This window comes from Protopterus annectens, chromosome 2.part1 (assembly GCF_019279795.1).
Source record: "Protopterus annectens isolate FY-2018-M chromosome 2.part1, PAN1.0, whole genome shotgun sequence".
NCBI classification, from domain to species: Eukaryota; Metazoa; Chordata; order Ceratodontiformes; family Protopteridae; genus Protopterus; species Protopterus annectens.
The window spans coordinates 416881169-416904573 of NC_056729.1; the positions used below are offsets into that span (position 1 = coordinate 416881169).

The 23405-nt window shown below is 43.1% G+C and overlaps 1 protein-coding gene across 1 annotated transcript in view; it reads right to left on the minus strand.

Annotated features, from left to right (window-relative positions):
• Positions 1-23405, minus strand: part of LOC122794851 (SWI/SNF-related matrix-associated actin-dependent regulator of chromatin subfamily A member 5-like) — a 1390680-nt gene that overhangs the window by 27047 nt on the left and 1340228 nt on the right. The window contains exon 22 of the mRNA XM_044063455.1: positions 19614-19826. Within this exon, the coding sequence (XP_043919390.1) occupies positions 19614-19826 (213 nt within the window). The remainder of the gene's footprint in view (positions 1-19613; positions 19827-23405) is intronic.

Below are 23405 nucleotides of genomic sequence, written 5' to 3' on the forward strand. Positions count from 1 at the left end.
CTCTGCCCACTGATTTGGAGGCAGATCTGGCCATCCGTTTGGAATTGGCAACATGTGGAAATGAAATCTATATCCATGGGATACTATATTTAAGATCCACTTGTCCTGGGTAATTAGATGCCAATTTTGAGCATGAAGTGCTAGTTTCCCCCCCAAAGGGGCTGCCGAAAGATAAGTGCTTGGAAATGGCAGAGAAAAGTCATTGAGACTTCATCATAGGGGGGGCCTTGCTACTTCCAGATTTGGAGGTGTAGGCACCCCATTGTTTTGTTCTGCAAGTTCCTTGTGACTGAAACCTGCAGCCTTTGGAGTGTCTGGGTTTGACCTGAGTGGCTCTGTTGGGTATTGGAAAGGACCAATTCTTAGTAGGCCAGTGTCTGCTGAACCTGGGTGGCTGCACTTGTAGGAAATCATTTACAGTTTGCATAGATTTAGCTTGGTCTTCCATCTTTTTCAAAACTTCTTCTGCCTTATTACCAAACAGACTGTCCTGTTGTAAAGGAGCATCCAACAATTTAGCTTTAACATGATCAGGCAGATTTTGCTCCTTGAGCCAAGCATGCCTACTTATCACAGATCCAGTTACGGTGGCCCTGCAAGAGACCTCCAAGGAACCAAAACCACATTGCAAAGAATGCTTTCCAACTTGTTCAGCTGACTGCAATAAATCCTGTAACTCTATTTTCCACACAGTCGGAAATCAACATAATTTTCTGTTTAAGTAAGCAAATGACATGCTGCTGATATTTAAGCATATGAAATTGACAGTTTAAAGTCCTGATTGCCAGGGTTGCAGACGTGTAAACCTGCTTACCCCATCTATCCAGCGCCCTGAAGTCTCTGTCAGAAGGGGTAGGATTTTTAGCAGTAAAAGCCTTAATACCCTTGGGACCCTGAGAAATAGCTTCAGGATCAGCAGTAGGGTTTTTGAAAAGTAATTTGCGGGAGTTAGGAATCCTGTAATATCTGTCTGGCTTACTAGGAGCCGGAGGCAGGGAATCAGGAGCCATGCTGGATTCTGAGAAAACATCATCAGCAATGTCTAAAACAGGAGGTATAGCCAAAGGCCTATGCTGAGGAAGGAGGAGGAATCCCTAAGCCACTTTTTGGATTCTGAAAAATCCTGACTCTCCCAATGAAAATGTTCCCTTAAGGTATGCAAAGTTTCTCCAAAAGAAAAATCCTCAGGAGGAGAAGCAGAAGGGATGGATTCTTCTGCATCAGAGTCCTCATAAAGGGGATTAGAAAATTCCTGATCAGAAGAGGAATCAGAAGAAATGGAAACCTGATCGGAAGATTCATAATCAGTGCCTTGCCTAGGCCTCTTAGCAGGCGGGGGGCTGGGAACCCCTAATCAAGGTAATTAAATCTCAGCCATTTTGATCAATTGTTTTTTAGGCACAGGGGCCTGAACACGTGGCTCATGCATCTTTTTTTAGACAAAGAAGTTGGTTTTGGCCTTGTGTTTTGATGATGCGTCTGTTTAATATACAAATCTTTAGGCCTGAAAACACCCACAGAAGCCAGTGTATGCTCAACGGCTCCAGACCCATCTAAGGGAGAGACATCTGCGGGTTCAATACTTGAAGAGTCTTGCGGCATACCGGACTCCGAATGGGTCACGGTAGAGGCCTGCGAATCAAAAGTAGTGGGCATCAGGGACTGTGAAAGCGCCTCACTGAGAACCGGCGACTGGCTTAGGAGAAGCTTCGTCGTCGGTTTTGGACCGACTGTCTGTCTCGGTCTTTTTCTTTGCATTTTTTGTGAATTCCGGTAGTCTGATTGCTAACCGACGACATTTCCGGATAGTTAAAATCTTGAGCCAAAATATCTAGAAGCAAAAATATACAGACGCTTAATAGTGCGTTGGTTAAATTTAGCACAAAACCGACAGCAAGGCACGTTGTGGTCAGGGCCTAGGCAAGGATTACAGTACAAATGAAAATCCTTATGAGGTATTTGCTTCCCACAAGTAATACAATTAACTTTTACTGACATCGGCAAGGAGCAAGAAAAAGTTTCCCCAACGGGATACTCAGCTTTAGGTTGAAGACTTCAGTTCTGAAACTCGAAAATGAAAATTTCAGGAGTTGGCCGACCGGCACTTGCAAACTGCTTCTGCTTCGGGCACTGCGCAGCAAGAAAGACTGATTAAAATGGCGTCGGCTGCATGTTTTATACCCCTGACGACCTGACGTCATGGAAGAAGAGACAGCAACCGACGCAGGACCCAAGACTTTGTTATTCAGGCCGAATGAGGGCAACCTGCCAGCAGATTACCCAAATGTAATGACTGCAACAGTGAAACACGAAGAACATTCATTATTTCTAGGTCTTGAGAATGTTGACACCATAGGCTTTTTAGATACCACTGTAGTTTCCTCGTATGCAGTCTTGCATATGGAATTAGAAGAATGCAGGAGGTCATGAACCCCAAGGTTTGCAGTATTTGTCTTTCAGATAAGCAGGGTTTTTGTAGCCACTTATTTGAAGTAGGTTGGTCAGATGAATTTGCTTTTCTGGCACGAGGTAAGCCATCTGGGAAGTTGTATTCAAGCTTGCTCCCAGGAAAATAATTTTTTGACAGGGTACCAGGTGTGATTTCATTTTGTTTATGGTGTACCCCAGACAAGTTAGAACCCTTTTTACAAGGGCCAGATGATTCAAAAGTATGTCCTGGCTTTCTGCCTGAATTAGACAATCGTTCAGGTATGAGTATATTTGAATATTTCTTTGCCTGCAAAATGCAATAACTGGAGCTAGGCACTTTGTGAATACCCTGGCGCAGTAGATAAGCCAAAGGGCAGTGCAGAGAACTGATAGTGGGTGCAACCTGCTTTGAAGCGTAGGTATCTTCTGCAAGATTCCCTGATTGGGATGTGCAGGTAGGCTTCCTTTAAATCTAGTGTTGCCAACCAGGCATCCTTGCCTAGCATAGGAAGCAGCTGGTGAAGAGTAAGCATCTTGAATTTTGGAATCTTCAAAAAGGTGTTTAGAGTAGACAGGTCCAGGATAGGACGCCATGAATTGTGTTTTCTGGGTATCAGGAAAAGTCTTGAGTAGAAACCTTGTCCCTTTTCCTCTTCTGCTACCAGTTGAATAGCCCCCATGCTTAAGAGAGAAAGTACTTGTTTTTGGGCCTCTGCCCACTGCTTTGGGGGTAGGTCCGGCCACCCAGTTGGTGTTGGCAATGTGTGGAAGTGAAATCTGTATCCCTGGGATACTACATTTAAAAAATAGTTAGGACTGCAGCAATGTGGAATGAAGAACATCCCATTTGTCCTGGGTAATGAGTTTCCAATTCTTTGCATGAAGAGCAATCTTTCCCCCCAAAGGGACAGTCAGTTGACAAGTGCTTGGAAATTTTAAAAGTCATTGAGACAGTTTACCATAGGGGGAGTCTTATTATTCCCAGACTTGGAAGCGGAGGCCCCCCACTGCTTAGTTCTGTGAGTCCCCTGGGACTGAAACCTGGGGTTTTTGCTGTGTCTGGGTTTGGCTTGAGAAGACCTGGAAGGGGCTGGAAAGGACCAATTCTTACAGGGCCAGTGCCTACAAAATCTAGGAGGCTGAACTTGTAAAAAAATCTTTTAACAGTTTGCATAGATTTAGCTTCATCTTCCATCTTTAAGAACTTCCTCAGCCTTGTTGACAAACAGGCGGTCCTGATTTAAAGAAGCATACAACAATTTATCTTTAACATGATCAGGTAAAGACTGTTCCTTAAGCCAAGCATGCCTTCTGAGCACAGACTCAGTAACAGCAGCCCTGCAAGAGACCTCTAATGAATCAAAACCACATTGCAAACTATGTTTTCCAGCTTGTTCGGCAGAATGTATTAAATCCTGTAATTCTTTATTTTTCACAGAGTCAGGAATCAACATCATTTTCTGTTTAAGCAGTCCAATAACATGTTGCTGATATTTCAACATATGAAACTGGCAGTTTAAAGCCCTAATGGCCAAGGTTGCAGAAGTGCAAACCTTCTTACCCCATCTATCCAGCGCCCTGGAGTCTCTATCAGAAGGGGTAGACATATTTAGCAGTAGAAGCCTTAATGCCCTTGTGCTCCTGTGAAATAGTCTCTGGATCTGCAATAGGATTTTTGAAAAGGAACTTGTGGGACTCAGGGACTCTGTAGTATCTGTCAGGTTTTCTGGGAGCAGGAGGCAGGGAATCAGGGCCCAAACTAGATTCCGAGAAATCAACAATGTCTAGTACAGGAGGAATAGCTAAAGGCCTATGCTGAGGTAGGAGAAGAAAATCCCTAAGCCTCTAAAAATCCTGGCTTTCCCAGTAGAAATGCTCCCTTACAGTATGTAAGGTTTCCCCAAAAGAAAAATCCTCAGGAGGGGAAGCAGAGGGAATATAGTCCTCTGCATCAGAATAGTACAGTTGTGTACACTTACCAGAAGTGTAGATGTTCGAGTTTATTCACTGTTGCAGTCATTACATTTGGGTAATCTGCTGGCAGGTTGCCCTCAGTCAGCCTGATTAACAAAGTCTTGGGTCCTGCGTCGGTTGCTGTCCCTTCTTCCATGACGGCAGGTCATCAGGGGTATAAAACATGCAGCAGATGCCATTTTCATCAGTTTTTCTTGCCCCAGATGTCAGGTGTCCCCCAAATTATATATATATATATATATATATATATATATATATATATATATATATATATATATATATATATATATATATAAACATACATATATATATATATAATTTAGAACACAAACAATATACCTCAAATCAAAAGCAAATACACCAAAAAGGCTTTTAAGCATATTAAAAGAAAGAAGAGGTACAGTAAGAGAAAAACAGGGGGCTTGCTGGAGGGTGGGTAACCAGGACTGCAACAGTGAATACACTCGAACATCTACACTTATGGTAAGTGTACACAACTGTACTATGTTCTTTGTGTTTCACTGTTGCAGTCATTACATTTGGGTAGATTCCCAAAGCTATGGTTGGGAGGATGGATTTATACATAATTAGGAGCAGCTATAAGGCTCTGCAGGACAGTAGTGGCAAAGCCAGCTCTGGATTTAGAGAAGAGAAGTAAATGGTAATGTTTGGTGAACATATGAACTGAGCTCCAGGTAGCAGCTTCTAGAATGTCTCTGGTAGGAACTCCTCTGAGAAAGGCTGCAGAAGTAGATGCAGCCCTGGTGGAATGAGATCTGATCCCCTTGGGAATAGGTTTACCATGGTGCACATATCAGAAACAAATACAATGGCTTATCCATTTAGAAATAGTCTGCTTTGAAATAGGTTTTCCTTCTGCCCCTGCAGCAAATGCCACCAATAGTTGCTCAGATTTAGTTAGAGGTTTTGTCCTGTTTAAGTAGAATCTAAGTTGTCTGTGCACATACAATCCGCTCACCTTTGTTCTGTGTATTGGGAAAGAAAGTTGGCAGATGAATGGTCTGATTAAGAGCCAACTGGATGCCACCTTAGGCATGAAAGATGGATTGGTCCTGAGAGCCATCCTGTCTGGATGAAAAATAATGAAAGGCTCCACTGCCATAAGAGCCTGTAATTATGAAATCCTTCTAGCTGAAGTGACTGCTAAAAGGAAAGCTGTTTTTCAGGAGAGAAATTTTAAATCTGCAGTAGCAGGTGGCTCAAAAGGAGGTAGGGTGAGTTTTTCCAAAGCAAAATTGAGGTCCCATGCAGGAGCTGGTGCTCTCCTGGAAGGTCTTAAATTTATGGCCCCTCTGAAGTACTGCTTTAGCAGAGGATGAGAAAAGAGGGGAGGCTCTGTGCTGTAATGAGCTGAAATGACAGAGGCCCTTGTGAAGCATCTCAGTTAAATATTGCAGGATCTGAGGAGCACTGGGTATTGCTGTGCTTATTCCTTGTACTTGGTTCCAGGCACAGAATCTTTTCCATTTGTCTGCATAAGATTTTCTAGTACTATGCCTTCCAGCCTCCAAAATGACATCCATCACAGGTTTGCAGAGAGATGTAACTGGTGAGATTAGTTGATTAGCCATGCTGCAAGATTCAGAGTTTGGAGCAGAGTATGCAGAATTTGATAGTTCTGCTGAGACAGTAGGTAAGGTGTCGGAGGCAGGTACCATAGAGGAAGGTGCGACATATTGCGTAGGAGGGGGTAAGTGTTGGCGAGGCCAGTCTGGAGCAATCAGTATTTTTGGTTTTTCCTGTCTGATTTTTAGTAAGACCTTGGAGAGCAGAGGAAGAAAGGCATAGACCAGCTGAAGGACAGAGCATCCACTTTCCAAGCTTTTTTGTGATGAATTCTTGTGCAGAATTTATCCAACTGATAATTTTGGGGTGAGGCAAAAAGATTCATGTCTGGGCTCCCCCATTTGTGTGTCAACATGCTGAAGATTTGTGGATCCAGTTTCCATTCGTGTGGGTCCATAAGATTTCTGCTTAGTGTGTCTGCCAGAGTATTTTGCTTTCCTGGCAGGAATTCAGCTTGTAGATGTATTTGGTAAGTCAAGGCCGTGTTCCACAATGCCATGGCTAGTCTGCAAAGGGGTTAGGAATGGGTAACCCCCCTGTTTATTTATGTACCACACGACTGTGGTGCTGTCTGTCTTTATCAGTAATTCTCCTGAATGAAGGTCGTCCTTGAAGGCTGTCAGAGCATTCTGTACAGCTATCATTTCTTTCTGGTTGACATGTAGGTGCATAACTGATACATCTGTAGTCAGGGTTTGGGCGGCAGGGGATGGAGTGAATGACAGTTCCTTGTTTTGGTGGCAGGCCTTTGTCCACCATAGGAACTCTAGCTGAAGGTAAGGAATGATAGGAATCATTGTTTCCAGGCTGTGACAAAGTTGACTCCATAAGCTTTTTAGATACCATTGAAGTTTCCTCATATGCAGTCTTACATATGGAATTATTAGGACGCAGGAGGCCATGAACCCCAAGGCCTGCAGAATTTGTCTTGCAGATAGCTGGGTTTTTGTGGCCACCTGTTTGAAAGCAAGTCATCAATTGAATTTGTTTTTCTGGTGTAAGGTAGGTTATCTGGGCAGTTGTATTCATGCTTGCACCCAGGAATGTAATTATTTGAGAGGGTACCAGATATTTCTTTTCGTTTATGGTGTACCTTAGACAGGTTAGAAGTCTTTTTACAAATGCCAGATGTTTTAGAAGAGTGTCCTTGTTTTCTGCCTGAATTAGGCAATCGTCCAGGTAAGGATAAATTTGAATGTTTCTTTGTCTGCAAAATGCAATTACTGGTGCCAGGCACTTTGTGAAGACCCTCGGCGCAGTAGGTAAGCCAAAGGGCAGTGCAGAGAACTGGTAATGCAAATAGCCTGCTTTGACGTGGAGGTATCTTCTGCAAGATTCCCTGACTGGGATATGCAGGTAAACCTCTTAAGTCTAGAGTTACCAACCAGGTATCCTTGCCTAGCATAGGCAGTAGCTGTTGTAGAGTCAGCATCTTGAATTTTGGAATGTCCATAAATATATTTAGAATGGATAAGTCCAGAATTGGAAGCCATGATTTGTCTTTTCAGGGTACCAGGAAAAGTCTTGAATAAAAACCTTGTCCCTTTTCCTTTTCTGGTACTGGTTGAATAGTCCCCATATTCATGAGGGACATAACTTGTTTCTGGGCCTCTGCTCACTGATTTGGAGGCAGATCTGGCCATCCTTTTGGGATTGGCAACGTGTGGAAATGAAATCTGTATCCCTGGGATACTATATTTAAAACCCACTTGTCCCGGGTAATTAGTTGCCAGTTTCGTGCATGAAGTGCCAGTTTTCCCCCAAAGGGGCGCCCAAAAGATAAGTGCTTGGTGATTGCAGTGGAAAGTCATTGAGACTGTTTACTGTAGGAAGGTGCCTTGTTACTTCCAGATTTGGAGGTGGAGGCATCCCATTGTTTTGTTCTATAAGTTCCTTGTGACTGAAACCTGGAGCCTTTGGAATGTCTGGGTTTGAACTGAGCAGCTCTGGTGGGTACTGGAAAGGACCAGTTCTTAGTAGGCCAGTGCCTACTGAACCTGGGTGACTGCACTTGCAGGAAATCTTTTACAGTTTGCATAGATTTAACTTTATCTTCCATCTTTTTCAAAACTACCTATGCCTTATTACCAAACAGACTGTCCTGTTGTAAAGGAGCATACAACAATTTTGCTTTAACATGATCAGGCAACTTTTGCTCCTTGAGCCAAGCATGCCTCATCACAGATCCAGTTACAGCAAGAGGCCTCCAAGGAATCAAAATCACATTGCAAAGTATGCTTTCCAACTTTTTCAGCTGAATGCAATAAATCCTGCAACTCTATTTTCCACACAATCAGAAATCAACATCATTTCCTGTTTCTGTTTAAGTAAGCCCATGACATGCTGCTGATATTTAAGCATATGAAATTGACAATTTAAAGCCCCGATTGCCAAGGTTTCAGACGTGTAAACCTTCTTACCCCATTTATCCAGTGCCCTGGAGTCTCTATCAGAAGGGATAGGGATTTTTAGAAGCTTTAACGCCCTTGGGACCCTGAGAAATGGTTTCAGGGTCAGCAGTAGGGTTTTTAAAGAGGAATTTGTGGGAGTCAGGACCCCTGTAATATCTGTCTAGCTTACTACGAGCCGGAGGCAGTGAATCAGGAGCCATGCTGGATTCTGAGAAAACATCATCAACAATGTCTAGAACAGGAGGTATAGCCAAAGGCCTATGTTGAGGAAGAAGGAAATCCCTAAGCCACTTTTTAGATTCTGAGAAATCCTGACTCTCCAGTGAAAGTGTTCTCTTAAGGTATGCAAAGTTTCTCCAAAAGAAAAATCCTCAGGAGGAGAAGCAGAAGGGATGGAATCTTCTGCAGAGTACTCATAAGGTGGAATAGATAATTCCTGATCAGAAGAGGAATCAGAAGAAATAGAAACCTGATCTAATTCATAATCAGTGCCTTGTCTAGGCCTCTTAGCAGGAGGGGGGTGGGTACCCCTGATCAAGGTAATTAAATCCTCAGCCATTTTGATCATTTGTTTTTAGGCATAGGGGCCTGTGCACGTGGCCCAAGCGTTGGTTTTTTAGACATAGAATTTGATTTTGGCCTTAGTTTTGAAGATGGCGTTGGTTTAATATACAAATCTTTAGGCCTGAAAACACCCTCAGAAGCTGGTGCCTGCTTAGTGGCTCCAGACCCATCTAAGGTAGAGACATCCGTGGGTTCAATACTTAGTGTCTCGTGGCTTACTGAACTCCAAATGGGTCTCAGTAGAAGGCCTGCGAATCAAAAGTAGCGGTTATCAGGGGCTGCTAAAGTGCCTCACTGAGTACCGGCGAAACGGTGACTGGCTGAACCTCGGTCTGTCTCTGTCTTTTTCTTTGCGTTTTTTAGGTATTCCAGTAGTCGGATTGCTAATAGATGACATTTCTGGATAGTTAAATCTTGAGCCAAAATATTTTGATGCAAACATATACAGACTCTTAACAGTGCGTTGATTAAATTAAGCACAAAACCGACAGCAAGGCATGTTGTGGTCAGGGCCTAGGCAAGGAATACAGTACAAATGAAAATCCTTATGAGGTATTTGCTTCCCACAAGTAATACAATTATTAACTTTTACTGACATTGGTAAGGAGCAAGAAAAAGTTTCTCCAATGGGGTACTTAGCTTTAGGTTGAAGACTTCAGTTCTGAAACCCGACTGGCACTTGCGAACTGCTTCTGCTTTGGGCACTGCATGGCAAGAAAGACTGATGAAAATGGCGTCAGCTGCATGTTTTATACCCCTGACGTCATGGAAGAAGGGTCAGCAACCGACACAGGACCCAAGACTTTGTTAATCAGGCCGACTGAGGGCAACCTGCAAGCAGATTAACCAAATGTAATGACTGCAACAGTGAAACACGAAGAACATCCTCATAAGTAGGTAAGGACAAATCCAGATCTTCAAAAGAGTCAGAGAAAACAGAATCCTGGTCAGAAGATTCATAATCAACTTCAGTCCTAGGCATCTTAGAAGGGGGGGGGGGTTGGCTACCCCTGATTAGAGTTATTAGATCTTCAGCGTCAGTTTTTTAGACATGGATTGAGATTTAGGCCCAAGTAAAAGAAGAGGTGTCGGTTTAATTTGCAAGTCCGTAGGCCTGAATACACCCTCAGAAGCCCATGTCTGCACAGCAGCTCTGGACCCATCCAAGGTAGAGACATCCACGGGTTCCATAGTTGAAGCATCTTGCGGCATATCGGGCTCCGAATGGGTCTCCGTAGAGGCTTGCGAATCAGAAATAGTGGGTATCAGAGGCTGCAATAGCACCTTACTGAGAACCAGCGAATTGGCGACTGGCTTAGGAGAAGTGTCGCTGGCAGCTTTGGACCTCGGCAGCCTGTCTCTGTCTATCTTTGCATTTTTTCAGAATCCCGGTAGTCAGATGGCTAACCAATGACATTTCTGGATAATTAAACAGAGAACCGAAATATTTAGAGGCAAAAATATACCAATGACGGATAGTGCGCTGATTAAATAAAGCACAAAACCGACAGCAAGGTACGTCGTGTTCAGGGCCTAGGCAAGGAATACAGTACGAATGAAAATCTTTATGAGGTATTTGCTTTCCACAAGTAATGCAATTATTAACTTTTACTAACATTGGTAAGGAGCAAGAAAAAGTTTCCCCAACGGGGTACTTAAAGACTTCGGTTCTGAAACTCGAAAACGAAAATTTTAGGAGTCGGCCAACTGGCACTTGTGAACTGCTTCTGCTTCGGGCATCGCATGGCAAGAAAGACTGATGTAATGGCTTCAGCTGCATGTTTTGTACCCCTGATGACCTGACGTCATGGAAGAAGGGACAGCAACCTACGCAGGACCCAAGACTTTGTTAATCAGGCCGACTGAGGGCTACCTGCAAGCAGATAACCCTAATGTAATGACTGCAACAGTGAAACATGAAGAACATCCATGGTATGACTGTTGCAACCTGGACCTTTTAGTATACCTGACATAAGGGATTCCTCACTACCGACGTCCGGCCAGTATACCAAAGCCTTTTACTACTGGAGGTACACTGTGCATCGCACATATGCTCCTCATGTATGTACGGCATAAAAGCATTGTCCATATGTACCATCATCAGAATTTTGCTGATGCCATCTTCCATGGTTAGTCTGTTCACTCGAGTTGTTTGCTGATATATCAAACCATTCAGATAAGTGCCCCATTGGGGTTTTCTTTTCTTCTTTACTGCTTTTTTTTGCTGTGGGGTTTTTACATGTCATCCAGAAAAAACAAATACCAGTCTGGAAGACAAATTCCAAACAGTCAGAATCAGTGCTTGTTTAATTTGGGGCCTACTCATGATCACAAAACCTGCAGTATTTGTCAGGCTTTTCTGCCTAAGACTTTATGAAGTTGTCTCTCCTCTCTTGCTATTTACTTGGAAAATCATCTTCTCAAACTTTTAGCAAAAGACGGTACAGCGGAAACTTCTAGGCCTGATGTGGAGTCTTCTCTGAAGAGAAAGGCCAAAAAGCCAAGGTCGGACTCTTCCGCTGCACCTCCACCTACACTGGAAGTTTCTCTCGAGGCTGATGAAAGCCCAGAGATTCAGATGGTTTTGGGGTCAGATTCCTCGGCTGGAGCAGTTTCACAGGCCACCATGGATCTCCCCCTCCCATAGCCAAAATCATTTCACCAAAGTAGCATAAGCCAAGATAAACAAGAAAGAGGGTAACACTGTTAAAACCCACCTAGAAGAAAGCAGGTGGTCATAAACGCGTTTGCTTAAAGACTCCAGCTCTGTTGAGAGGAAACTTGTCATTAATGCCAATAACTGGAATCCCTACTAATTGCCATCGCCTTTTCCTTCCCAAAGGGTTTATACTTTGAGATTTGACCCTGAAAAAAAGTCATCTAATGAATGTCTTTTGTACTGCAAAACTTCAACAGACTGCCATGCCCACCCAAAGCTGATGAACTCAAACAGCCAATCATGTCTCTCCTTCCAAATAATTAGCAAGGACATTGGCAGAATCATCTAGCCACCCCAGCCTTTAATGGGAAGTTCATGCTCTTTGAAATAATGCTTCCCATATAAGACTGCTGTTTTGGCCATGCCTGCCTTTGATATATCATATCCTGTAGTTCTGAAACTAAACAGCATGATAGGTACATCGACATGTATGAAGCGTCTTCAAATCTGTATTCACATCACAACTGACTGAAGGATAACATCACTTTGGTACACACACAGGTTTAAAGACCTCACTCCCTACTGTGACTAGAAAATGCATTTACCACAGCATTAAAAATCTTGATATCGTTATATGTGGAAAAGAAAATATCAAGCCACCTTCTTGCCAGAGTACCCAACAACCATGTCTATATGTTAAGAACAGAATGTATAGTTTAGAAATCAGCAGTTGTATCTGCCAGACTAAGTACATATTCATACAAAATCCTTAGAATTTATAGTAAGATCCAGAATCTGCTTAAAATGTTCATGCAACAGGAAAGATTTAATATCATGCAAACACTATAAATTCAGAGAAACAGCACCAGAGCACTCTACAGTGATCAGACCATACACAGAGAAAACTAGTAGCACTATAAGTAAAGTACAGTTTTGTACCTACCATAAATGTAAATGTCCGATAGGTATGCATCTGCAGTCATCACATATGGGTTGTCCTGCCTCAGGCAGCCCTTTGGTCGGCCAGATTCCAAAGTCTGGGTCCAGCGTCGGCTGATGTTGCCCTCTCCCCGACGTCAGAGCGCCTGGGGTATAAAAGCATCAGCCAACGCCATCTTCCTCAGTATTTCTTGCCCCAGATGCCAGGTGCCCTCAAAGGAAGGCTAAATTTGGAGAAATGCAATAAATTCCAAACATGCACAGAATATATATGCATATATATATATATATATATATATATATATATATATATATATATATATATATATATATATATATATATATAAATATATAAAAAACAAATACACCATAATAGATAACCCCAGCTAGCTATGAGAGGGGAAAGTACCCAATAAATACCCAAGAGGGGAAGGAGGGAGGGTAAACCTGACTGCAGATGCATACCTATCGGACATCTACATTTATGGTAGGTACAAAACTGTACTATGTCCTTCAAGGATGCATCTGCAGTCATCACATATGGGTAGAATACCATAGCCATACTGGGGGTGGAGGATCTATGTAAAGGATGGTGTAGCTAAAATGCCCTGCAGGACCGCTGTAGCAAAGCCTGCTCTGGATCTGGAATATAAAGGTAAATTGTAATGCTTGGAAAATGTATGCATGGCGCTCCATGTAGCAGCTTCTAAAATGTCCTTGATAGCCACCCCTCTTAAGAAGGCTGTGGAGGTGGCTGTGGCTCTGGTGGAATGAGGTCTAATGTTAGCTGGCACAGTTTTTCCATGAAAGGAACAACAAAAACGTATGCAATTCCCTATCCATTTTGAAATTGTCTGTTTGGAAATTGCTTTTCCTTGTGCACCAGCAGCATATGCCACCAACAGCTGATCAGTTTTTCTGTAGCTTTTAGTTCTGTCCAAGTAGTAGCGCAACTGTCTGTGTATGTCCAGGGTGTGCATTAGTTTCTCCCCTTTGTTTTGTGGATTTGGAAAGAAGGTAGGCAGGTGAATAGCTTGGTTTAATGAGACCCTGGATACCACCTTTGGCATAAATGAAGGATTGGTTCTCAATGAGACTCTGTCCTGATGAAAAATAAGAAATGGCTGTATTGCCATAAGGGCCTGTAACTCAGATACTCTTCTTGCTGAGGTTTTGGCCAGAAGGAAGGCGGTCTTCCAAGACAGAAACTGTAGTTCTGCAGATGCTGCTGGTTCAAAGGGAGGCAGAGTTAGTTTTTCCAACACGAAGTTAAGGTCCCAAGTAGGCACTGGAGGTTTCCTTGGAGGATTGATGTTTTTAATTCCTCTTAGAAACTGTCTTAGGAGAGGATGAGAAAAGACAGGTGGATCAGTGTTGTACTCTGCTGAAATTGCTGAAGCATGAATTTTAATGGAAGAGTAAGACAGGCCATTATGGAGCATTTCTGCCAAGTATTCCAGGATATGTGCCATGTTCATCACTGTCGCATCTAGGCCCTTTGTGGTGCTCCAAGTGTGAAATCTTTTCCATTTTGCTGAATATGCCTTTCTTGTGGAAGGCCTGCGAGCTTCCATGTGATATCCTTCACTCTCTTGAATAGCTTATCCTGAGGAGGAGTCAAGGTATTTTCCAGGCTGTTAGTTGCAAGGTTTTCAGGTTGGAATGCAGAGTTTTGTAATTGTGCTGTGTCAGGAGAAGTGGCCATTGAAGAAGAGGCCATGGTTTCGTGCGTGACATGCTCTGTAACAGTGGGTACCAGTGCTGTCTTGGCCAGTCTGGAGCTATCAGAATCACTTTTGGCTGCTCTGTCCTGATCTTCAGTAAGACCTTGGTCATTAATGGAAGAGGTGGAAATGCATACACTGTTAGAGTTCTCCAGCTGAAAGATAGGGCGTCCACTTTCCATGCTTGTGGGTGGTATGTCCTTGAGCAGAATTTCTTCAGCTGATGATTGTGGGGGGAGGCAAAAAGATCTATGTCTGGCCTTCCCCATGATTGTGTTACCTGTAGGAAGATGTCTGGGTGCAGCATCCATTCGTGTGCATCCATGATATTTCTGCTTAAGCTGTCCGCCAGTATATTGTCTTTTCCTGGCACAAACTGGGATTGTAGCTCTATATTGAGTTTCAAGGAAAGTTCCCATAGATTCATTGCCAGTCTGCAAAGTGGGTAGGAATGGGTGCCTCCTTGCTTGTTTATGTACCACATAACTGTGGTGTTGTCTGTCCTTATTAGCAGGTGGCCTTGATACAGAAAGGGCTTGAAGGCCTCGATTGCATGTATTACTGCCAGCATTTCCTTTTGGTTTATGTGCATGCGTAGCTCCTTTTGTGACCATAGTCCTTGAATACATCTGCCCTCCATGTGTGCTCCCCAACAGTGGTCTGAAGTGTCTGTTGTAATGGTTTGGTTGGCTATTGGTTTGCTGAAGGGCAGACCCCTGTTCGACTGGCTTGCTTGAGCCCACCACAGAAATTCCTTTTGGAGGCATGGAATGAGTGGGATCAAAGTTTCTAAGCTGTGACTGTGCTGAGTCCATAAACTCCTTAGGTACCATTGTAGTTTCCTCACATGCAGCCTTGCTTGTGGAATCAGAAGAATGCAAGATGCCATGTAACCCAGGGCCTGCAGGAATTTCCTTGCAGTCAGCTGAGTTTGTATTGTCAGATTCTTGAAGTAATCCGGTAGTTGTCTTTGTTTTTCTTCTGTGAGAAAAGCCATTTGGGTGGTTGTGTCTAGATCCGCACCCAGAAAAGTTATTCTTTGGGATGGAACAAGTCTTGATTTGTGAATGTTGACTATATATCCCCAAGGCCTGCAGTAGGCGGATGGCATAATTCAAGTCCTTTACCAAAGTTTGTTGGCTGTCCGCTTGCATAAGGCAGTCGTCCAGATATGGGTATATTTGAATCCCCTGAAGTCTGCAGTGTGCAATTACTGATGCCAGGCATTTCGTGAATACTCTGGGCGCAGTAGATAAGCCAAAGGGCAATGCTGAGAATTGATAATGCTCTGAACCTGCAAGAAATCTGAGGTGCCTTCTGCAACTTTGTCTGATAGGGACATGCAGGTATGCCTTCTTGAGGTCTAGAGTCACCAGCCAAGACCCCTTGCCCAGCATGGGAAGGAGTTGCTGTAGAGTCAGCATTTTGAATTTTGGCACAATGAGATAAGTATTCAGTGTGGACAAGTCGAGAATAGGCCTCCATTGATTTTCTTTTCTTGGAACAAGGAACAGTCTGGAGTAAAATCCTTGGCCTTGTTCTGAAAGAGGAACCTTCTCTATAGCTTTCATTTGCATTAAGTTGGAGATTTGTTTCAAAGCCTCTGCCCTTTGATTTGGTGGCAGGTCTGGCATGCCTTTTCTTTTTGGCAATGTGTGAAAATGGAACCTGTATCCTTTGTCTATTATTTGCAGTGTCCATTTGTCTCTTGTAATACTGTGCCAATTTTCTGAGAATAAGGAAAGCTTTCCGCCCAAAGGTGCTTCTAATTGAGCCCTGGTTGGTGGAGTCAAAGCAAAGTCATTGAGTCTGTCCTTGTGCAGCAGTTGAAGGTCCTGCACTACCTCTCTGGTTGGGAGGCTGCCATTGACGTCCTCTGTAGGAGCCTCTAGCTTGCCCTCTACCTCTGGCACGCCTGTTCTTGCCTCTCTGGAATCTTTCTGTGTCCGGAAAGGACCAATTCTTGGTAGGCCAATTTCTGCTGAATCTTGGTGGTTGGACTTGTAGAAAATCTTTGACTGTTTGTACAGATTTTGCTTTTTCCTCAAATTTCTTTAAGACCTCCTGAGCAGTGGAGCCAAATAACTTTTGCTTTTCCAGTGGAGCATCCGGAAGCCTAGCTTTAACATGGTCTGGCAGAGATTGTTCCTTCAGCCAAGCATGCCTACGTATGACTGCATCTGTCATAGCTGACCTACATGAAGCTTCCAATGCATCATAACCACACTGTAAGAAATGGTTGCTAACCTGCTGGGAGTTATGTACCAGATCCTGAAGTGATTTGTGATCTAGGGGTTCAGGAGAAGACAGTTTCTTATGCAATTCATCTAACAAATACTCTTGGTACTGTATCATACGAAATTGACAATTTAATGCCCTCATAGAAAGAGTAGCAGAAGTATACACTTTTTTACCCCATCTCTCTAAAGCCCTGGACTCCCTTTCAGAGGGGAGTGGATTTTTAGTAGTGGTAGCTGCAACCCCTTTAGGGTCCTGGGAAATAGTTTCTGGATCAGCAGAGTGGGCCTTGTAAAGAAAAAGATGCGTGTCCGGGACCGTGTAGTACCTATCGGGTTTGGCAGGGGCCGGAAGAAGAGTGTCAGGGGTTATGCTAGACTCAGAGTACACATCATTAATGACAGTCAAAACAGGAGGAATAGCCAAAGGTCTATGCTGAGGTAAATGCAGAAAAGTTCTTAATCTTTTCCTGGAGTCAGAGAATTCCTGGCCCTGCCATTTGAAATGCTCTCTCATAGTGTGAAGGGTCTCTCCGAAGGATAGTTCTTCAGGAGGGGAGGCCGAGGGGATTGATTCCTCTGCATCAGAATCCTCGTAGGCCGAAAAAGCCTCCTCCTGGTAGTCCGAGAGAGCAGAGCCATCAGAGGCCTCCTCTGAGGAATGGGGATCAGAGGGCTCAACCCTGGGCCTTTTGTCTAGAGGGGGCTGAGAGCCTCTGTCCGGATGGGGTTGAGAGCCCCTAATTAAGGAGATAAGGTCCTCTGCTAAAGTTAGAATCTGTGAACTGGTAGAGGGTCCCTGAGGAATAACCCTGGGAGGCAAAGCTTTTGTATGTTTAGCAGCTTTAGCCCTGGTGAAAGCCTTTATGGACATGGATGCAGGAGGCCTAGCTGCACCACGTGCTGGTGTAGTTTTGTCTAGAGGAATGGTGTCGGAAGTTTCCAAGATACCAGTTTCTGAGGGAAATTCAATAACCGACTCAGCAGGGGCCGAGGTTGTCGGTTGAGCGGTTTCGGGGGTCGGAAGTACCAAGAACTCGGTTTCAGCCGAGACCGAGACACTCGCGGTAGGCCTGGCCGTGGTTTCAGCCGAAACCGCGGGCCGCGTGTGTCGGTCCTTGTCCTTCCGTTTACTTGTTATATGTGAAGTCGGAGTCTCCGACGGCATATTGTATGAAAAACTAGCCCCAAAAAATTCCTCTGCAAACTCCGCCTGACGTCTAAGAGTGCGTCGGTTGAAGGAAGAACAGGCTGAACAGGCCGAGACGTCGTGGTCTGGGCCTAGGCAGGGGAGGCAGTAAGAGTGGAAATCATTATGAGGTATTTGTTTCCCACAAGTTAAGCAATTATTAACTTTATCTGACATCAGCTGAGGCAAGAAAGAGTCCCCAACGGGGTACTTAGCTTTTGAAGTCTTCGGTAGCTGAATTACAGAAGCTGGCCGACCGGCACTTGCGAACTGCTTCTGCTTCGGGCACCACGCGGCAAGAAAGACTGAGGAAGATGGCGTCGGCTGACGCTTTTATACCCCAGGCGCTCTGACGTCGGGGAGAGGGCGACATCAGCCGACGCTGGACCCAGACTTTGGAATCCAGCCGACCGAAGGGCTGCCTGAGGCAGGACAACCCATATGTGATGACTGCAGATGCATCCTTGAAGGACATCATTTCAAGCATGTAGTATAAAATCCAAGGTTTACTGGAATTCCAGGTAAGAGCTTTCACCCTCATGGGCTTCTTCAGACCTTTTACATCTCATAAACGTAATGCTAACATTTATACTAAAGCCTCTATGACATCATTCTTTAATTAAGTAAAATAGTGCTCACCTGTAAGGCTTCATTCAAGAACAGTTTATAAATACTCAACCACAAAGCAACTTCTAAGTATACATATATTAATATATACATATATATATATATATATATATATATATATATATATATATTATGTTTATAAAAGTATATATAAATATATAACAATACTTAAACATAACAGCATATATAAATATAAGAATATAAAAAACAAATATATTAAAAATGTTTACATTTTTTTTAAATGTTATGTATATCAAAACATATGTACGTGTGTATATGCCATGCATCAATAAGATGTTATACAACAAAGTATGCCAGTTCATATAAGGACTGTACATAAAGTACATTTTATAATGAATTCATGTAAGAGCTGTATGAGGACTACATTATATGATATATATACAGTGATGTATACAAATATAATGTCCCATCTGACCTGCAGGTCTTTATCCAACACTTAACTTTCTATTTTTTTAAGGTTGTTTAATAGGGACTCTGTCGTTCAGTCCAGGTCTCTGATTGGTTCTTAGCATTATAATCCACCTCGCTTCTGTCCTTTCTGTATAGTTCCTCATGTCCCCACACCCCTAGAATTGGGTTTGTTTACTTGTAGTACTAGAAATTTGAAGCTGTGTGTGTCATTTGTGTTCATGACATGCTTGGATAATGCATTATGTGGGGATTGGATGCGTATATTATACAGATGTTCACTATCCTATCACGTAACCTTCTAGTCAGCTGGTACAGAGTGGCTTGCCATCTTACAAAAAAGGTTAAATGGGAAAGGTAATGTTTGATACTTGCTCTTCTCCCGTATTTTGGTTATGTTGAGACTCTGCAATCAAGTCTCAACATCATATTAGATAGACAAGAAGCAGCTTTTCAATAGGTATTTAAATGCCCACCTACTGAGCAAAGGCCTTAATATGTGAAACATTTAAGTGCTACAGTTAAGACACCTAAGCATGCATGGCAGTACCGTAAATGTTTTCCCAGTTTCTTCCAGTCAAAACATTTTGCCATTTAGTTAAAGACAGCAAACGGAAAGTCCAATAAAAGCCGCTGAAATTTCATCATGTGCAGGATAAACGGTGTCACCTTCACTATTTTCCAGATGGATGCCAAATGTATATTAAGTGAGCAAACACAAAGTAACACTATGGGCAAATGTATGGATCACTACCACGCAACATTTCAAAACTTTTTTTCTTCAGCTACCTTTTTTTCTGGAAGGTAAACCTGGTGCAGTGTCCTGAATATATAGCTACTTACCATTGCTGTTCTTGACTTTAGGAACCAGTCAAACCGGAACTGTGGTGAATTTCTGATGCACTGTCTCAGTTCATCATAAACATTTTCCTTGTCAAACCCCAGTTTATGAAGCATGCAGATCAGGAAACGATCCTCCTCTTCTGTGTAATTTTTTCCTTTGTTTGTGCCATATGATATTCTTAGTTGATGAAATGGTGCTTTATAACGCCCAATCTATAAAAAATGCAAAATTAAAGGTAATTTCTTGCTCACTCAAATCTCTAATGTTCTATGCAAGGATTTAACAAGTCTCAGAATTACAGATTTTTGTTAAAGTGAGCTTTTTAAATATAATAAAACATGTTTGCAATAAAATTTGCATTGGATGAACACATTATGGGTAACAAACATGCTAAAACCAAGAGATGAAAATATAGTATATAGACTTCAAACCAACAATAAAATTTAACATAAGAGTGAAAAATACATCAACTTGTCAAAGTCAGTTGCTTTGCCTCCTGTCTGGATTTTACTTTTGACCCAAGTGCAGATATCATTTATCCAATCAGATGGAACTATTGTCCAGTGTTTAAGATGAAGAACAGGTGAGTAAAATCTCCTGTCAAGGGATAGCCCAACATCCAAGCGAGTATAACAAAGCCTTTACTACCCAGAGAGCATTGTACATCAGATGTATGCTCCCTGCACAAGCACAGGCCATAAAGGTGACATACATACGCTCCAAATTCAGAACTAAAATGCCCATGAGAACCAGGATCCCCAGTGGAAGGAGGACATGTACATCCAGAAAAAGGAAGGAGGGGAACCTCTCAGCCAGTAAGAAAATACCACTAATGGAAAAGGAAGGGTGTGAATACTGCACAATGAAAAATAAGGACATCTACTGTTAGGGTAAGATTTTAGAAAACTGGGCTCTGTCCTGCCATATCACTGTTGCAGTATTCATCACCTCAGGGAGGGGACAAAAGTCATAGTGAAGGCAGAGAGGAGGAAGGCAGGGAGGAGCCCCTCCACAAACCCATGCAGGACAGCCTTGGCAAAACCTGCCCTGGATATGAAAATGAGATCCAGTTTGTAATGTTTTGTGAAAGTATGAAACAAAGACCAATTTGAACAAATACACTCTTAGCAAACTCTCCAGCTGTTATAACCATATTGCTAGATTTGCAACAGGCATGGCTTACAGGTAGGGTTGCCAGCTGTCCGTTTTTTGACCAGACTGTCCGGTTTTCTAACAAAATGTCCAGTCACCAATTTCATTCAAAACCGGACATGTGAAGTCCAGGTTTTGCACCACTGATTTGTGTTTAACTTAACTCAAGTTTAAAAAGTAAATTAAAATGCCTTCAAGTTCTGGTCAGGGATTAAACAAAAAACACCACCAATGACATAACACTCCAATAAAAAGAATCTAAAACAGATAATCGAAATTTGGGTAAGCACATTCTTCCATTTCTAAACCCCTATGAAGAACCAAGACAAGGGCGTACCTTAAGACATTACCTGGCTGTATACTGGAGGATAACTTAAATTGTATTTTAATGAAAGATAACACTAGTGCTGTTTAGGCGGAACGTTTTTTTTTTTTTTTTAAAGCAGGCGATGCGCTCATTATTTGGGTTTGTACTTTCCATTCCTGGTTGGGTGGCTGTCCCTTTAAGAGTAGTGTGTCAGAAAACTTTGTATGATGTCAATGGGAGACCTGTAGGCAGCTACATCTGCATTAACAAGTGAGCTTAATGCCGGCTCCCAGTGCATGAGAAACTGGTGTTGGGCGGCAATTAAAGAGGCATAACGTGGACGCCTGGTATCCTTTCAAAGTGGATGTTCTTACTCTGAGGTTTTATCGAAGTTTGGTCAAGTCTTTCTGTACTCGGACCTGAGGCTTGAGTACGTAGAATGTACCAGTAAATGGTTACAATGGTGTATGTTGAAGCATTAAGTGAATAATTTTTGCAGAGCTGTGGATTATTATCTTTTAAAATGATGTGTGCAATTTAGGTTTTTCTGGAGGAGGATCTGTGATCTTGGTGGTCTTGAAAGTATGCACTTGTTTTCTTACTTTCTGAAGAGTGGTTTTGTAGGCATTAGTACTGGCATGCGGTTGCAAAATAAAATTCCCCTTGCTGAGCTGTATCTTGGTGTCCATCTCACTGTATCAGGCAGTCTGAGATACTGTAGCCTTGACCAGTTTATAGTTAAGCAGAAGCGACCAGCTTGACCACTCTGCTGGAATCCTGTTTAGCAGCACACTATGTGACTCTTGATAGAATTAAGACGGTATGTACCAACATGCATTTTCTGGAGCACGAGAAGTCTATAATTTTTGTATTTACTAATTTATTGCAATCTCGCTTTTCTAGTACAAATATTCCACTTGGAGGAGAAGCAGTGCAGAATTTTAGGGACAAAGTCAAGACACATTTGAGAGGTATGCATGCTAAAAGGGATTGTGTACATGCGGTGTGCAAGTAACATAGGTTCATAGGTTCATACTAGGCTATCTGCCCTAGGGCATTTATAAGCCTAGCCAGAGTGTGTTTGGCTTCGCCACCCATTTTAAATTAATTTTGCTATGCCCTTTTTCGAGGTTAGTATACTGTGTGTCTAACGGTGACACAGAAGTGATACCCGGGGTAAACCTATGATCTCCCATCCACTCAAGAATCCTCTTGAAGAGAGTCAATGAGGGACTCAGCCTAACCTGGACTGGGATTTTATTCCAGAGTGAAGGGAGCCTCTGGGTTATGAATCTGTCCCTCCAGCATGTCCTATTTATTTCAGTGCTGAGGTTCAAGTCTCTCGAGTGCGTAGCTCGATGGGATTTGGATTTTCTGAGGTGCAGCATGTCCATTAATTCCGGGTTGGACATGGCTTTATACGTCAGGCACAGATCACCTCTGAGCAGGCGGTATGCCACTGAGTAGAGCTGGAGTTTCTTTAACCGGGCAGCATATGGCATCTGTTTGAGCCCTTTTATCCTCTTGGTGAGGTACTTTTGGGGTCTTTCCAGTTGCTGCAGGTGTCTGGTAAGGTACATCCCAAAAGGGGTATTGTACTCAATTATGGGCCTGATGAGTAAAGAGGCACGATGACCTTCTCTGATCTAGATGTGAATCCCTTCATGATTAGGTGGGCTATATAAAATGTCTTTCTAACCACTTTGGCCACGTGGCTGTCAAATGAGAGATTGCTATCAACTTGGGTCCCCAGGTCCCTAATTACTTCTTCTGTACTTAATGGATTACCACCTATGTGGTAATTTGTGGGCACTTTGTTTTTGCCAAAGGGGATGACTACACACTTTTTGGCGTTTAGCTTGAGGCCATGGCTCTGGCACCAGTTGTCTGTTTCTATGAGGCCCTTTTGGAGGATGCTTGTGTCGGCTGGAGAGTCTATTATGGCACCCAGTTTGCAGTCATCTGCGAACTTGGTCAGCCACAGTCCTTCCGTGTTGGCCTGTACCTCCAAGAAATATATACCGAACAAGAGAGGTCCCAGGACTGAGCCTTGTGGGACGCCACTTGTAACTGGTTTGGAGTCTGACATGGCTCCAGCAATTCTAACCATGTGGGTTCTGTCCGTGAGCCAGTTTGCAACCCATCTAGTGACATAGGGGTTTATATTTAAGCTGGTGAGCTTATCTATAGTGCCGAGTGGGGTACTGTATCGAAGGCTTTTGCGAGGTCCAAGTAGACTGTGTGGACCACCATCCCCTCGTCAATGGCCTTGGTGACTGTTTCAAAGAAATTGACCAGGTTTAAGAGGCAGGATCTGTCCTTAACAAAGCCG